The sequence below is a fragment of the Anolis sagrei genome, chromosome X, assembly GCF_037176765.1.
Source record: "Anolis sagrei isolate rAnoSag1 chromosome X, rAnoSag1.mat, whole genome shotgun sequence".
NCBI classification, from domain to species: domain Eukaryota; kingdom Metazoa; phylum Chordata; class Lepidosauria; order Squamata; family Dactyloidae; genus Anolis; species Anolis sagrei.
Genome location: NC_090034.1, coordinates 51,825,758 through 51,843,458, shown reverse-complemented (window position 1 = coordinate 51,843,458; position 17,701 = coordinate 51,825,758). Strand labels below are relative to the sequence as shown.

The window sequence follows — 17,701 nt, the reverse complement described above, 5'->3', positions numbered from 1 at the left end:
AGGAGGGATTGAACTGTATCTTCCTTTGAGGAAGGAGGTTGGACTGGATGGCCTTTGGGGATCTCTTCCCACTAGGATCCTATGATTCTATAGCCCTATTTCTCCATGAACCTGCTAATAATGTCTTATGAGGTTGGATCTCCATCTGTCGGGAGGGATCGAATTGTGCCTTCCTTTGGGTGGGCCTTCGGGAGTCTCTTCCAATTCTATGATTTGATCCTATAGCCCTATTTCTCCATGAACCTGCTAATGGCTATCTGTCGGCAGGAAACAGATTGTGTCTTCCTTTGGGGAAGGAGGTTGGAATGGCCCTTTGAGTCTCCTTATGGAGAGAAAAAGCAGGACATACATACACATAATAGTAATAATAATAGCTCTATTTCTCCATGGACCTGCTAATGTCAATGAGGCTGGATGGCCATCTGTTGGGATGGATTGGATTGTGTCTTCCTTTGTGGACGAAGGAGGTTGGACCGGCCTTTTGAGTCTCCTTATGGAGAAAGTAGCATATACATAAACATAATAAAAAATAATGATAGCCCTATTTCTCCATGGACTTGCTAATGTCTATGGGACTGCATGGTCATCTGTTGGGAGGGACCAGATTGTGTCTTCTTTGGGGAAGATGGAGATTGGATTGGGTGGCCTTTCCCATTCCAGGATTCTATAGCCCTATATCTCCATGAACCTGATAACATTCATTAGTTTGGATGGCCATCTGTTGGGATGGATCGGATTGTGTGTCTTCCTTTGTGGACGAAGAAGGTTAGACTAGCCTTTGTGTCTCCTTATGGAGTGAGAAAACGGGATATAAATAAACCAAACAACAACAACAACAACAATAATAATAATAATAACAGCCCTATTTCTCCATGAACCAGCTAATGTCTTATGAGGCTGGATGTTGGGAGGGATCGAATTTTGTCTTCCTTTGGGGAAAGAGGAGCCTGGATTGGGCAGGCCTTTGGGGGTCTTCTTCCAATTCTGTGATTGAATCCTATAGCCCTGTTTCTCTCCATGAAGCTTCGAATGTCTATGAAGCTGGATGGCCATCTGTCGGGAGGGATCAAATTGTGTCTTCCTTTGGGGAAGAAGGAAGTTGCATTGGGTGGGCCTTTGGAGGTCTCTTCCAATTCTATGATTTAATCCTATAGCCCTATTTCTCTCCATGAAGCTTCAAATGTCTATGAAGCTGGATGGCCATCTGTCGGGAGGGATCGGATGGTGTCTTCCTGCCCAACAGAATGGAGTTTGGACTAGATAACCCTTGGGTGTCCCTTCCCAGCTATTCTATGATCCCACATTCTGCAGAGATGGATCCGGTGGCTGCAATAAGAATGAAACTCATCAAGAAAGCAAGTTTTTTACTTTTTTATTGATGGAAAAACAGAGGGAATCGTTCAGCCAAGGAAAGGGGAATGATGATGACATGAACCCCTCCCAGTTTAGTTCCAGTCTAGACCAGTTATAGGTGGCACCTGGAAGGCCGTCCCCGTCTTCAACCCGCGTCCCGTCAGCCGCTCTCTTCCGAATCGTACTTGAAGTCCTGGAGCGTTTCGCTGATTGCCTCGATGGTTTGAATTAGCCTGCCGCGAGCCGGATGGAAACCATAAATAAAAAGAAAGCCCTGCATCTGGAGCCCATTAAGCCCACCTCCCCGGGCCTTTTGTTTATGGAACGATATGCGGGTAAAAAAGGGGGGAATGCAAAGGTTGGAAAGGATGCCAAGCCCGTCGAAGCCAACCCGTGTCCAATCGAGATGCAAAGGGCCTTTGCGGGGCCCCTTCCCAAAGAAAGGAGAGAAAGCACAAGGATATAGCCTTGACCCCCATTGGTCTCCATTCTGATTTGCAAGGTTGTGCTTGGGTGGTTTTGCCGATCTTTTGTTTTCTACAATCAAACTTTTTAGCAAACAATCATAGAATAGTACAAGCTTGGAAGGGACCCCCAAAAGTCATCCAGTTGAACCCCCTTCTGCCAGGAAGGAAGATCAGTATTCGATCCCTCCCGACAGATGACCAGAAGGGGAAACATATAAATGATAACATTGTAATGTAATAATATTATTACAATAATAATAATGTTGTAATATAATATATTATATATACTATAACTTATGATATAGTACAATATATTATATAATACTAATAGCATAATATAAAAGGTTTACACCGGAGCCCCCACTGGCGCAGTGGGTTAAACCCCTGTGCCGGCAGGACTGAAGACCAACAGGTCGCAGGTTCAAATCCGGGGAGAGGCGGATGAGCTCCCTCTATCAGCTCCAGCTCCTCATGCGGGGACATGAGAGAAGCCTCCCACAAGGATCAAATCATCTGGGCGTCCCTTGGGCAACGTCCTTGCAGAAGGCCAATTCTCTCACAGCAGAAGCAACTTTCAGTTTCTCAAGTCGCTCCTGACACAACAAATACATATATATATATATATATATATATATATGTATGTGTGTGTGTGTGTGTGTGTGTGTGTGTGTGTATATATATATATATATATATATATATATATGGTAAAGGTTTTCCCCTGACAGTAAGTCTAGTCATGCCTCATCTCCATCTCCATTTCTAAGATGAAGAGCCAGCGTTGTCTATAGACACCTCCAAGGTCATGTGGCTGTTACCTTTCTGCCGGAGTGGTACCTATTGATCTACTCACATTTGCATGTTTTTGAACTGCTAGGTTGGCAGAAGCTGGTGCTAACAGCGGGAGTTCACCCCGCACCCTGGATTCAAACTGGCGACCTTTCGGTCCATAAGTTCAACAGCTCAATGGTTTAGCCCACTCCGCCACCGGGGGCTCCATAATATACTGGTAGTGCATTATATATACTGTGGCATAATAATATAGTACAATATAATAATATATAATAATATGACAAAGGTATATTATATATTACATGTTTAGTACTAGAAATGTGTTATTAATTTATTGTGTTACTAGCTGTACCCGCCACGTGTTGCTGTGGCCAACCTTCCCTCTTTCTCTCCTTTTCTTTCCTTCCCCCCTTTTCTTTCCCTTCTCCTTTCTTCCTTCTCTACCTCCTTCCTTCCTTCCTTCCTTCCTTCCTTTGCTCTTTGGTTCCATCCTTCCTTCTCTCTTTCCTTCCTTCCCTCTCTCTTTTCTTCCTTCCTTCTCTTTTTTTCTTTCCTTCTCTCCTTCCTTCCTTCTCTACCTCTTTCCTGCGTATCCCCCTTTTTCTTTTCCTCCCTTATTCTCTCCTTCCTTACTTCTCCACCTCTTTCCTTCCTTGCTTCTCTGCTTTATTCCTTCATTCCCTCTTTCCTTTCCTCCTTCCTTCCCCTTTTTCCTCTTTCATTCCTTCCCTCTAGACATAGAGGGAAAAGAGTTGGGCTCAAAGGCAGGGCTTGAGAGAGGTACATCCCAAGGTTGTACTCCATGGTTAGTAAGCCGGGCATCTGAATCTGTATTGTCATTTAGCTTTTTTGGGTTGTTAAATTCTTTCTGTTGCTTTGGGGGGGGGGGTGTTAATGGGTGATGGTCACTCGTTGGCCTGATAGGTTTATTGTGTCCAAATTTGGTGTCAATTCGCCCCGTGGTTTTTGAGTTATGCTAATCCCACAAACGAACATTACATTTATATATATATATATATATATATATATATATTGATATAGATGTGGATTTGTTTTTGGATGTATCTAAATAGAGAGTTAAAGATATATTTCTGATGAGTCCCTTATAATAGATGAAATATGGTATGCATCTAAATAGATATAGCACCTTTTAATGGAAGAAATATGGTATTTAGATAGATACATGTGTGTGTGTGTGTGTATGTATGTATGTGTGTATCTATCTATCTATCTATCTATCTATCTATTTATCTTGATGAGACCCATGGTGAGAAAACATCGCCCTCTGATGGTAGATACCAAAATGCACCTTATAATAGAAGAAATACACCTTATAAGAAATACAGTATGTATCTAAATAGATTGAGTAATATATTCCAGATGAGACCCATGGTTAGAAAATAGCATTCTCTAGTGGTAGATCCCAAGTACCATACAAATATATATACTATATATAACCTGATGCATTCCATGGTTAGAAAACAGCACCTTCTAGTGGTGATCTCAAAATGCAGACATTTGATAGCACCTTATAATGGAAGAAATATGGTATGTATCCAAATAGATAGAGTAAAATATTCCTGATGAATCCTATGGTTAGAAAACACTGCATCTAGTGGTAGGTCCCAGATACTATACAACCGCAAACAACTGATTGTCCCTTATATTGGAAGAAATAGGTATCTAAATAGATACAGAAATATATTCCTGATGACATCCATGGTTAGAAAATAGCGCATTCTGGTGGCAGATCCTGGGTACTATACAAATGCAAACAATTAGATGGTCCGTCATAATAGATGGAATACGGTATGTATTTAAATTGAGTAATATATTCCTGATGAGTCCCATGGCTAGAAAACAGCGCCCTGTAGTGATAGATCCCAGGTACTATATAAATGCAAGCAATTGATGGGCCCTTACAATAGAAGAAATACAATATGTATCTAAACAGATATGGCACCCTATAATTGAAGAAATACGGTATGTATCTAAATAGAGACAGATATATTCCTGATGAATCCCATGGTTAGAAAACAGCACCCTCTGGTGGTAGATCCCAGGTACTATGGAAATGCACACAATCAATAATAATAATAATAATAATAATAGTAATAATAATAATAAATTGTCGAAGGCTTTCATGGCCGGAATCACTCAGTTCTTGTGGGTTTTTTCGGGCTATATGGCCATGTTCTAGAGGCATTCCTCTAGAACATGGCCATATAGCCCGAAAAAATCCACAAGAACTGAATAATAATAAAGTTTATTTGTACCCCGCCACCATCTCCCTGATGGGGACTCGGAGCGGCTTACATGGGGCCAAGTCCGGTGGGGTATTATAATGGAAGAAATACAGTATGTATCCAAATAGAGATATATAACTCAATGAATGCCAAGGTTAGAAAACAGCACCCACTAGTGGTAGATCTCAAAATGCACACAAGCGATGGCCCCGTATAATAGAAGAAATACGGTATGTATCTGAATAGAGAGATAGATACATTCTTGAGGGGATAGAAAAGTGTGCCATCTAGTGGTAAACCCCGGGTACTATAAAATGCAAACAATTGATGGTGCCTTATAATTGAAGAAATGCGGTATATATCTAAATAGATAAATATATTCCTGATGAGCCCCATGGTTATCTCCCAGGTACTACACGAATGCACTTGCAAACCAATACCGTATTTCCTCAAGTATAAGATGCATTCTATAAACATCTCCGTACACTTACTTGTGTTTCAGCCCCCGGACCTCTTGAGCGTGGGTCTCCACTTCAGGGTGGTCCTGAGCGTTCTGCTTGGCCAATTGGAGCTGTGCCGTCTGGGAAAAGAGGGAATGAGGAAAAACGATGGACAGAGGACAACACCATGACATCATAATAATTTATTATTATTATTATTATTATTATTATTGTTGTTGTTACTATTATTTGAAACACAACAAGATGAGTCCAGAGTAGACAAAATCACTCTGCTGGCTGTTGTATTGGATCACACGTAGGATTATTATTATTATTATTATTATTACTATTATTCCTGGCATGGCATTCAGACGAGACGACCCTTGCAACTCTTCCAATTTTACAGCTCTAATTTATTATTATTATTATTATTATTATTATTATCATTATTTATTAGAGTCATAAAATCAGAAGAGTTGTGAGGGTCATCTCATCTATTAAGTGTGTATACACACACACACACACACACTTTCTGTCCTCCCTTCCTTTGTGGAAAAATATATTACTTTCATAGTACAGGTTGAGCCTCTCTTATGCCATCTACATTATTATTATTATTATTATTATTATTATTATTATGAACAGTTCATGCTACACTATTATTATTATGGGGAACGGCTGTTTACACTACTATTAATATTGTTATTATGGAGATCGGCTCAGTCTACACTACTATAAATACCATTATTATTATTATTATTATTATTATTATTATTTGAAACACAACAAGATGAGTCCAGAGCAGACAATCTCTGCTGCCTGTTGTATTGGATCACACGTTGGATTATTATTATTATTATTATTATTATTATTATTACTATTATTCCTGGCATGGCATTCAGACGAGATGACCCTTGCAACTCTTCCAATTTTACAGCTCTAATTTATTATTATTATTATTATTATTATTATTATCATTATTTATTAGAGTCATAAAATCAGAAGAGTTGTGAGGGTCATCTCATCTATTAATTGTATACACACACACACACTTTCTGTCCTCCCTTCCTTTGTGGAAAAATATATTACTTTCATAATACAGGTTGAGCCTCTCTTGTGCCATCTACATGATTATTATTATTATTATTATTATTATTATTGAGAACAGTTCAGGCTACACTATTATTATTATGGGGAACGGCCATTTACCCTACTATTAATATTGTTATTATGGAGATCGGCTCAGTCTACACTACTATAAATACCATTATTATTATTATTATTATTATTATTATTGAGATCGGCTCAGTCTACACTATTATTATCATCATTATTACAGAGAATGGCTCAGTCTACACAATGATGATGGAGAATGGCTCATATTATTGCTATTATTAATAATAATATCCTGTTTGGTAGTGATGTGCAGAGGAAGGGGCTTGCACTCACCAGTTGCAGCTTCTCACTCTCTTGCTCCTGGATGCGGGTCAGATGCCGGGCCAGGTCCCTCCGCCCATGGGGCCCCTCCAGTTGGGCCTTGATTCCCAGGATCTCCTGGGAGATCCCGGTGAAGGCTGCCGTGATCTCATGGACCAGCTGCCGGTACTGTGGGAAGTCGTAATCCGGACCACTCCGGAGGTAGGCCTGGTGACCCCTGCGGAAGAGGAAGAGGAGATGCAGTCATAGTAGAATAATAATAATAATAATAATAATAATAATAATAATAATAATATATGTGTGTGTGTGTGTGTGTGTGAAATCCAGTATATATATCTTGTTTGCTGTGTCATACTGTGTTTTGTGTACGTAAAATAATAATAATGTGTGTGAAAAATGTATCATCAAATCTTAAGACTTGGAAGAGACCTCCCTAAGGGCCACCCAGTCCAACCCCCTTCTGCCAGGAAGACACCTTCTGATCCCTCCAGACAGATGGCCATCAGCTATAGATATGACAGATAAGACTGAGAGATACGTAGGATAGGTATACCATAGAATCCTAGGGTTGCGAAAGACCCCCAAGGGCCATCCAGTCCTTCTGCCTGGCAGGAAGACACCATCAAAACCCTTCCAACAGATGGCCATCCTGAATCATACTCAACACATATAATCATCATCATCATCATCATCATCATCATCATATTATTATTATTATTATTCCAAATCAGCAACGTATCCTTCATCCTATTATTATTATATCCACATCTCCATCATCCTGTTGCTATTAGTATTAATATTAATATTCCCAATCAGCAATGTCTCCTTCTTAATCCTATTATATTTTATTATGATTATGACTGTATTATATATTATTCTATTTTCTTATAGTATTATTATATTGTTTTACTACTATTTTATTATATTTTTATATTATATATTTCCAACATTATTCTTATTTCTCTTCCTGTTACTATTATTATTCTTTTCAGATCAGCAGCATCTCTTTTTTCAACTTATATTATTATTATATTTCATTATGAATATGATTGTATTGTATATTATTATTATTATTATTAGTAGTAGTAGTAGTAGTAGTAGTATATTGTTTTATTATTTTATCATATATTACTATCATACATTTTTCTTATATTATTATTATTATTAGAATCATAGAATCATAGAATCAAAGAGTTGGAAGAGACCTCATGGGTCATCCAGTCCAACCCCCTGCCAAGAAGCAGGAATATTGCATTCAAATCACCCCTGACAAATGGCCATCCAGTCTCTGCTTAAAAGCTTCCAAAGAAGGAGCCTCCACCACACTCCGGGGCAGAGAGTTCCACTGCTGAACGGCTCTCACAGTCAGGAAGTTCTTCCTAATGTTCAGATGGAATCTCCTCTCTATTATTTTTGTTGTTATTATTATTATTATTATTATTATTATTTCTCTTCCAGTTGCTATTATTATTATTCCAGATCACCAACATTTCATCCTATTATTATTATGATTTTTGACTTTTTAATATTTTCTTATGTTATTATTAGTTTTCTTCACGTTGCTATTATTATTCTCCTTCTTCATCCTATTGCTGTTATTATTATTATTATTATTATTATTATTATTATTATATTTTCTTCTTTCCACATCTCCTTCATCCTGTTGCTATTATCATCATTGTTGTTGTTGTTATTATTATTATTCCAGATCAATAACTCACTCTTCAAAAAGGCGATAGGCTTCCACCCGTTCGCTCTGCAACGCATAGAAGCGGCGCACCAGGGCTTGTGTGTCCTCTCCCAGCTAGAAAAGTAATAGGGAAAAGGTCAATAAAAGGGAGCCAATGCACAAATACATTATTATTATTATTATTATTATTATTATTATTATTATTATTTTGCTTTCAAATAAACACAAAACAATGATTGGCCGCTGCTAGGTATTTATTTATCATGTCAGCAGCAAATTGAGAATACAGTTGGTCCTTTCATTACTGGCTATGTCCCTATGGATGTCAGGTGGTGTAATACAAACTGAACAGTATAATTTGTCCAGCAGGTTGAGCTTCCTTTGTCAGCTCCAGCTCCCCGTGTGGGGACATGAGAAAAACCTCCCACAAGGATGGTAAAACATCAAACATCCGGGCATTCCCTGGGCAATGTCCTTGCAGGCGGCCAATTTTATCACACCAGAAGCGACTTGCTTTTTCTCATGTCGCTGCTGACACAGGGAAAAAATATTATTCCTGCCTGGCATGGCATTCAGGCAGCTTTTTGGATTTTGTAGTTCTAACAACAACAACAACAACAACACCAAAACAACAATACCCACCTGTCCTCTCAGCTTGAGGCAAGGCAAACCATTGTTAAATTCATTATTATTATTATTATTATTATTATTATTATTATTTCTGTTTAGCATGGTATTCAGACTAGCTGACCCTTACAAGCCTACTGATTTTACAGCTCTAATTAATAACAACAACAACAACAACAACAACAACATGATTTGTAAGAGTTGTAGGTACTGGGATGTATAGTTCACCTGCAATCTAAGAGCATTCTGAACTGGAACTAACTTGGCACACGGAACGCCCATAACCAACAAAAAACACTGGAGGTCTTTGGAGGTTTAGAGGAGTTGCTGTTCACCTACATCCAGAGCACACTATGAACCCAAACAACAATGGATCTGGACCAAACTTGCTATGCATACCTGATATGCCCAGTTTAAAATACTGCTGGGTTATGAGAGGAATTGGCCTGGACATTTTGGAGTTGTAGGTACTGGGATTTATAGTCCACCTGCGAACAATGAGCAGGTGTTCCACCAAAGATGGAATTGGACCAAACTTGGCACACAGAGCCCCCATGAACACCAAAAAAATAGTGGAGGTCTCTGGGGGAAAATTCACCTTGATTTGGGAGAGATGTAGTACACCTACATCCAAAGACCACTGTGAATCCAAACATTGATGGATCTCCACCATTCTTGGTGCATGTACCCGATATGCCAAAATTTGATTACTGGGGGGCTTGGGGGGAACTGACCTTCCTTTCTGGGAATTGTAGTTCACCCACAACCAAAGAAACGGTGACCTACACCAATGACGGACCTGGACCCAACTTGGCACACAGAACCTCCACAACTAACTCAACCTACTGGAGGGGTTGGAGGTGACTGACTCACCATAGTGGGAGTTGTAGTTTACCCTACAGCCAGAGAGCACACTGAACCCCAACTTGCCCAACATAATAAACTTTAAGTACTGATGGTGTTTCAGGGGGTTAACTTTCATGATGTGAGTTGTAGTTCACCCACAACCTTATTACAGAATTGACTTTTTCAAATAACCTGGGCAACACAGGGTACCTAAGCTAGTGATTTAAAACAATGTTAATGCAATGTTAGCGGATTTAAATGGGCTCATTGGAAACAGAGCCTTTGATGGACATTCCTTGGATCCTGTCTTGTTTTGATGTTTATTTCTCACGGAATGGAAGCCAGTGCTTTTCATCCCGCCAAACACAGTAAAAGTTGCCAATTCTGTTGCCAAGAAACACCCCATAAGAAATGTTTTTTAGGATCAAAACAGCTGCAATGCTTTGGCGCAGCGCCTTGGCAAAACTTTGCAAAAGGTGGGATCTTTTCCAAAACGCTTCCCAGGAAAAAGACGCTCCAAAAGCCAAAGTTTTCCCCTAATTAAAAAAGAATCATCGCCATGTGGTCTTCAGGCCTCTTTTCCCCAAACCACACTAGGACCATTAAGATGTGCTATTATTATTATTATTATTATTATTATTACTTTTATAATTATTATTATCTGTGTATTTTTATATATGCATTTCATGGAAATATGTTTTAATATATGTATTTCACATGTCGTTTTCTAATGATATGTTAGAATCATAGAATCATAGAATCAAAGAGTTGGAAGAGACCTCATGGGCCATCCAGTCCAACCCCCTGCCAAGAAGCAGGAATATTGCATTCAAATCACTCCTGACAGATGGCCATCCAGCCTCTGTTTAAAAGCTTCCAAAGAAGGAGCCTCCACCACACTCTGGGGCAGAGAGTTCCACTGCTGAACAGCTCTCACAGTCAGGAAGTTCTTCCTCATGTTCAGATGGAATCTCCTCTCTTGTAGTTTGAATGACGAACAGATGACGAACAGAGCATACTGCAGGTGTTTATGGGGAGGACAGACCCACCCTGCGTGGGAGTTGTAGTTCACCCTCCATACAAGCACTCTGAACTCCACCAATGACGGATCTGGACCAAACATGGCACACGGAAACCTGATGACCAACACAACATACTGGCAGTGTTTGGGGGGGGGGGGCAACCCACTCGCATGGGAGTTGTAGTTCACCCTGCAACCAGGATACTCTGAACCCCAATAACAGATCTGGCCCAAACATGGCACACAGAACCCTAGTGTGCAACAGAACATACTGGAGGTATTTGTGGGGGACTGACCCACCTGCACGGGAGAGCACTCTGAACTCCACCAATGACGGATCTGGACCAAACATGGCACACGGAATCCTGGTGACCAACCAAGCACACTGAAAGAGTTTGGGGAAAGACTAGCCCACCCAGATGGCAGTTGTAGTTCATTCTGCACCCAGAGAGCATTTTCATGCCCTCAGTGGCAGATCTGGAATACACGTGGCACACAGAACCCTGATGGCCAACAGAATATACTGGAGGGGTTGGGGAGGGAATGACCCACGTGCATGAGAGTTGTGGTTCACCCTGCATTCAGAATACTCTGAACCCCATCAACAATGGATCTGGACCAAACTTGGTACACAGGTCCAACATGCCCAAATGTGAAGACAGGCGGAGTTTGGGAGTGATTGCCCTCAAAATCTGGGAATTGTAGTTCACCTGCATCCAGAGAAACTGTGACAATGGACCAGGACCAAACTTGTCAAAGAGAAGCCCCATGACCAACTGTAGTTTGAATGACGAACAGATGACGAACAGAGCATACTGCAGGTGTTTATGGGGAGGGGTTTGTGGGAATTGACATACAGCAGGGGTTTGTGGGAATTGACCTTGATTTGGGGAGTTGTAATTTACCTGAATCCCGAGAGCACTCAATCGGATCTAGACCAAACTTGGCACACAGACCCAACATGGCTAACTGTAAATGCTGACAGGGTTTGGGGGTGACTGCCCTTGGCATATGGGGGTTGTAGTTCACTTGCATCCAGAGAGCACTGAACCCAGTCATCGACGGATCTGGACCACACTTGACACACAGACCCAACATGGCCAACTGTGCATAGAGGCCTGCTTTGGCGAGGACTGACCCACGATTCTGGGAACTGTAGGTGACCCACAGCATTATGTATTTTCTAATGGGATCATTCATAAAAAACAAAATCAAAGACTGGCTTCTTTCTACTAGAGCTACAAATTAACTAAATGATATTAGCTAACACCCCAAAACAAACCATGCCTTTTTCAAATAACCTGGGCACCGCCGGGTACCCAAGTTAGTATTATAATAAATATAATTATTATTTGTATTATCATTATTTGTATTATTATTATATTTTGTTCTGTGTATTTTAATATATGTATTTCACAGAAAAAAATTGTTAAAAATGTGTTAAAAATGTAATACAATTGTCTGGTTGATACTGACACGATAAATAAATAAATACAGAAAAATGTTTTAATCATAATAATAAATGTTATTATTTGTATTATTAATTATAAAAATACATTTTATTAGAAAATGTATTATAATAAATTTTATTAATAGTAATTGTATCACTATTTATTTAATCTTTTGTTCTGGGTATTTCAATATATATATTTCACAGAAATATATTTTAATATATGCACCTTACATAATGTTTTATAGTGATGTGTTTTTAACTGTGTTGTGCCCCATCTTGAGGAGAAGCAGGTAAGAAATAATTATAGTAATAATAATAATAATAATAATATGTTCCAGAAGGAGACGAAATGGACTGTAGTTGAGTAAGTGTAGATTTTTTTTGGACAGGAATGAATGATTCAATACAAATAAATACATGAATAATATTGACATAAAATAATAATAGTAATATGTTTCAGAAGGAGATGACGTGGACTGGATTTGAATAAATGTAGATTTTTGGACATAAATGAATAAATCATTAAAGATAAATAAAATAATATTGTTGAGATAAAATAATAAAATAACAACAAATGAAATAACATACTAATATATAATAATAAAATAAATTAAAATAATAAGAATAATATTATCACAATGTTCCAGAAGGAGATGGCATTGACTGTAATTTAATATAGATTTTTGAACAAACGAATGAAATATAAATAAAATAATATGATTACCATAGAGCAGGGGTCCTCAAACTAAGGCTGACAGGGTTTGCTCAGGGTCAACCTAAGTCTGAAACGAAAGCACACAACAACAATCCTATCTCGTCAGCCAAAAGCAGGCCCACACTTCCCATTGAAATACTAATAAGTTTATATTTGTTAAAATTGTTCTTCATTTTAATTATTGTATTGTTTTAAACTGGTTTTTGCACTACAAATAAGACATGCGCAGTGAGCACAGGAATTCATGTATTTTCAAATTATAATCTGACCCTCCAACAGTTTGAGGGACTGTCAGCTGACCCTTTGTTTAAAAAGTTTGAGGATACCTGCCATAGAGCAATGAAATAATGAAATAATGAAAATAAAATAATAATAAATAAAATATGATGGCCATAAAATAATGAAAATAAAATAATGAATATAATGGTCAAAAATAATATAAGTAATAAAATATAATAATAATAATAATAATAATAATAATGAATATAACTGCAATAAAATAATATAAACAATAAAAATAAAATAAGATATACAACAATATGATTGGAAAAAAAATATGGGTTGTTGTGAGTTTTCCGGGCATGTTTGATTAGCACTGAATGGCCTTGCAGGTTCAAATCCTGCCTGGGAGAATCCTTTGTTAGGAGCTATTAGCTGGCCCTGATTGTTTCTTGTTTTTTGAGTGTTGTTCTTTATTTACTGATTTTAAATAAAGAACAACATTTTAGAGTTTTTTTTAATACTGCTAGCCAGATTTTGTTCATTTTCATGGTTTCCTCCTTCCTATTGAAATTGTCCACATGCTTGTGGATTTCAATGGCTTCTCTGTGTCGTCTGACATGATGGTTGTTAGAGTGGTCCAGCATTTCTGTGTTCTCCAATAATATGCTGTGCCCAGCTTGGTTCATCAGGTGCTCTGCTATGGCTGACTTCTCTGGTTGACTTAAGTCTGCAGTGCCTTTCCTGTTCCTTGATTCGCGTCTGCATTTGGTGTTCCCTATGTAAACTTGTCCACTGCTGCATGGTATACCGCAGATTCCTGCAGAGGTGAGAGGATCCCTCTTGTCCTTTGCTCAACACAGCATGTTAGATTTTCTCAGTGGGTATGTAGATAGTTTGTAGGCTGTGTTTCTTCATCAGCTTTCCTATGCGGTCAGTGGTTCTCTTGATGTATGGTAAGATCAGGAAGGAAGCAGCCAGGCTTTGAAACTGCAAGGCCATTCAGTGCTAATCAAGCTGGGCAACTGCAACATTCACACCTGCCTCAAACAGACAAGAGTTCTTTCTCCCATTTATTTATTTATTTATTTAGCAATTTTGTATACCGGTCTTCTCCCCTCTATCGGGGGACTTGGGCCGGTTTCCAACAATAAAATCACAAAACAATCATTAAAAACATCATATAACATACTCAATTAAAACGTTATAACAGCCAAATGCAATCACATAATAACAATGGTCAGTCGTCATAGTGAATTCGTTGTCCATCATTCATTGTCATCTATCCGATCACAGAAATATTGATTCATTCGTCGAAAGCCAAACCCCATAGCCAGGTTTTCACCCGTTTTCTGAACAACAGAATGGAGGGGGCAGTTCTGATCTCAAGTGGGAGAGAGTTCCAGAGTCGAGGGGCCACCACCAACAAGGCCCTGTCCCTCGTCCCCACCAGACGCGCCTGAGAGGCCGGTGGGACCGAGAGCAGGGCCCCTCCAGACGATCTTAACAACCTAGATGGTTCATAGGGGAGAATACGTTCGGACAGGTAAACTGGGCTGGAGTCGTTTAGGGCTTTATAGGTTAACACCAGCACTTTGAATTGTGCTCGGAAGCTAATTGGCTCGGAAGCTAATCTCCCACCCTGGACATTCCACAGATATATAAACCTCACTTGCCTAGTTTCCTCACAATTTATTTATTTATTTATTTACTTCGCTTATATACTGCAGTCCTCAGCCCAGGGGCGACTCACTGCGGTGTACAACATAGCAAAAAACAAGGTGCAAAATATAAGACACAGTATAAAATAATCCACAATTCAACATTATCAGAAAACATCCTCATCAAAAACATCATCATTACTACAAAAGCCATTCCGTGTCGTCTCATCGCCAAAACCACAATCCAGTATCAATTTCCGTTGTTCATTCCTATAGTCAATTACCAATCATTGCACTTCTTGTTCAAACGCCTTCTTAAACAGCCAGGTCTTTAATTTCCTGTGGAATATCAGCAGGGAGGGAGCTAGTCTGATGTCCACGGGGAGGGTGTTCCACAGCCGAGGAGCCACCACCGAGAAGGCCCTATCTCTCGTCCCCGCCAGCCGTGCCTGTGAAGCAGGCGGGATCGAGAGCAGAGCCTCCCCGGAAGATCTCAAAGTCCTCGTGGGCTCATAGGTCGAGAGGCGGTCAGTTAGGTATCTTGGGCCAACCTCTGAGGATGCCCGCCATAGACCTGGGCAAAACGTCAGGAGAGAATGCTTCTGGAGCATGGCCAGACAGCCCGGAAAACTCACAGCAACCCACTATAAAATAATATAATTGACATAAAATAAAGAACTAATGAATAGATTTCCCATAAAATATAATAATAATAATATGATTGCAATAAAATAATATTAAATAAAATAGGATGGCCATAAAGTAATAAAATATAATAATAAATACAATTGACATTAAATAATGAAATAAAACAATAGTAATAGGATGGCCATAAAATAATATAAATTAAAAAAATATGATTGATATAAAATAAATAATAAAATAATATATATAATAATATTATAATGTTCCAGGAGATGGCAGGGAGTGTATAGCCTTGAGTCAGGGTTCTTTCCTTAAGAGCAATAGCAATCATCATCATCCTGGAGAGGCCTTCACTTCCTGCCAAGCCTGCCTCCTTACCATGGCAGCAGCCAGTTCTGTCCTCACCTCAGAGGCAACTACAAGAGCCCATGCTCACTTTCCTATTCAACTTCCGGTCTGAAAAGGGGCGGGGGGTGCCTTAAAGGCGCCGCGACGTCTGCTGCCACCTTCAGGCCAATTGGGTCCATAGCAAGGAATGGCGATGACCGTGTGCTCTCTGCTGCCCTCTTCAGGCCAGAGAGAGCCATGGCAAGGCTAAAACTGCATGTCTTTGGAACTGTTTTCTTCTATAGAAGGCTGCAACTCCCACTTGTTTAACAGTGTTGAGGTGGGCTACATTATTAACACAGTAATAATAATAATAATAATAATAATAATAATAATAATAATAATAATAATAATAATAATATTTCAATAGTGTTTTTATCTCTTGAACATTATTAAAATATTAGGTTCTTGTAGGCTTTTTCGGGCTATAGGGCCATGTTCTAGAGCAGTGGTTCTTAACCTTCCTAATGCCGTGACCCCTTAATACAGTCCTTCATGTTGTGGTGACCCCCAACCATAATATTGCTTTCATTGCTACTTCATAACAGTTTTACTATTGTTATAAATCATAATGTAAATATCTGATATGCAGGATGCATTTTCATTCACTAGACCAAACTGGGCACAATACCCAATACACTCAAATGTGAATGCTAGTGGGGTTGGGGGAGGATTGATTTTATAATTTGGGAGTTGTAGTTGCTGGGATTTATAGTTCACTACCATCAAAGAACATTCTGAACTCCACCAATGATACAATTGGCTCAGACTTCCCACATGGAATCCCCATGACCATCAGAAAATACTGTGTTTTCTTATGGTGTTTGGTGACCCCTCTGACACCCCCTCGCGACCCCCTCAGAGGTCCCGACCCCCAGGTTGAGAAACACTGTTCTAGAGGCATTTCTTCTGACGTTTCGCCTGCATCTATGGCAAGCATCCTCAGAGGTAGTGAGGTCCAACAGACGCTGACAATATTACCATTGGCCAGCTGCAAAAGCCCACCCTACTTGGATCTGCACACATTATTCGCTGATACTTCACACAGTCCTAGACACTTGGGAAGAACTTTATAAAGGAGAACTTTATTCCAGGAGAACAATTGTGTTCTGTTATATTTGTAACTTAGTATTTGCATGTTTGTATTATATGAACATACTTGCTATTAAGAAACCTTCCTAGCCACTCTTTTCGTTCCACTTTAATAATAATAATAATAATAATAATAATAATAATAATAAAACTTTATTTATGCCCCGCCACCAGGGGCGGCTCAACCCATTACGCAAAGTAAGCATTTGCAGTATAGTTGATTTTGGTCAGGGGTGCTCTTGGGGGAAAATAGACCTTGACATATGCGGGTTGTAGTTACTGGGATATATAGTTCACCTACAATCAAAGAGCATTCTGAACTCCACCAATGATGGAATTGAACCAAATATGGCACACAGAACTCCCACGACGAACAGAAAATATATATAACAGTGATTGGTTGGGGGGGGGGGGTGCCAAAATACTGTTTGCTTACCGTTGAAAATTACCTAGGGCCACCTCTGCCCGCCACCATCTCCCCCAATGGGGACTTGGAGCAGCTTACATGGGGCCAAGCCCGAACAACAAATTACAATACAAAAAAATACAAAATTACAATAAAATAAACAACATAATAATAAAGGGGAAAAATCAAAGGATATAAACAATACAC

At 39.3% G+C, this 17,701-nt stretch overlaps 1 protein-coding gene across 1 annotated transcript; it reads right to left on the bottom strand.

Moving 5' to 3' along the window:
• Window positions 1–1,356: 1,356 nt before the first annotated feature.
• Window positions 1,357–16,080, bottom strand: REX1BD (required for excision 1-B domain containing). Its single transcript, XM_060785107.2, has 5 exons — window positions 15,988–16,080; window positions 8,454–8,536; window positions 6,745–6,949; window positions 5,347–5,435; window positions 1,357–1,586 (listed from the first exon to the last, which is right to left on the bottom strand). Exons 1-5 carry the CDS (start codon window positions 15,988–15,990, stop codon window positions 1,514–1,516), a joined length of 453 nt encoding a protein of 150 aa, XP_060641090.2. The 5' UTR covers window positions 15,991–16,080; the 3' UTR covers window positions 1,357–1,513.
• Between the last annotated feature and the right edge of the window lie 1,621 nt (window positions 16,081–17,701).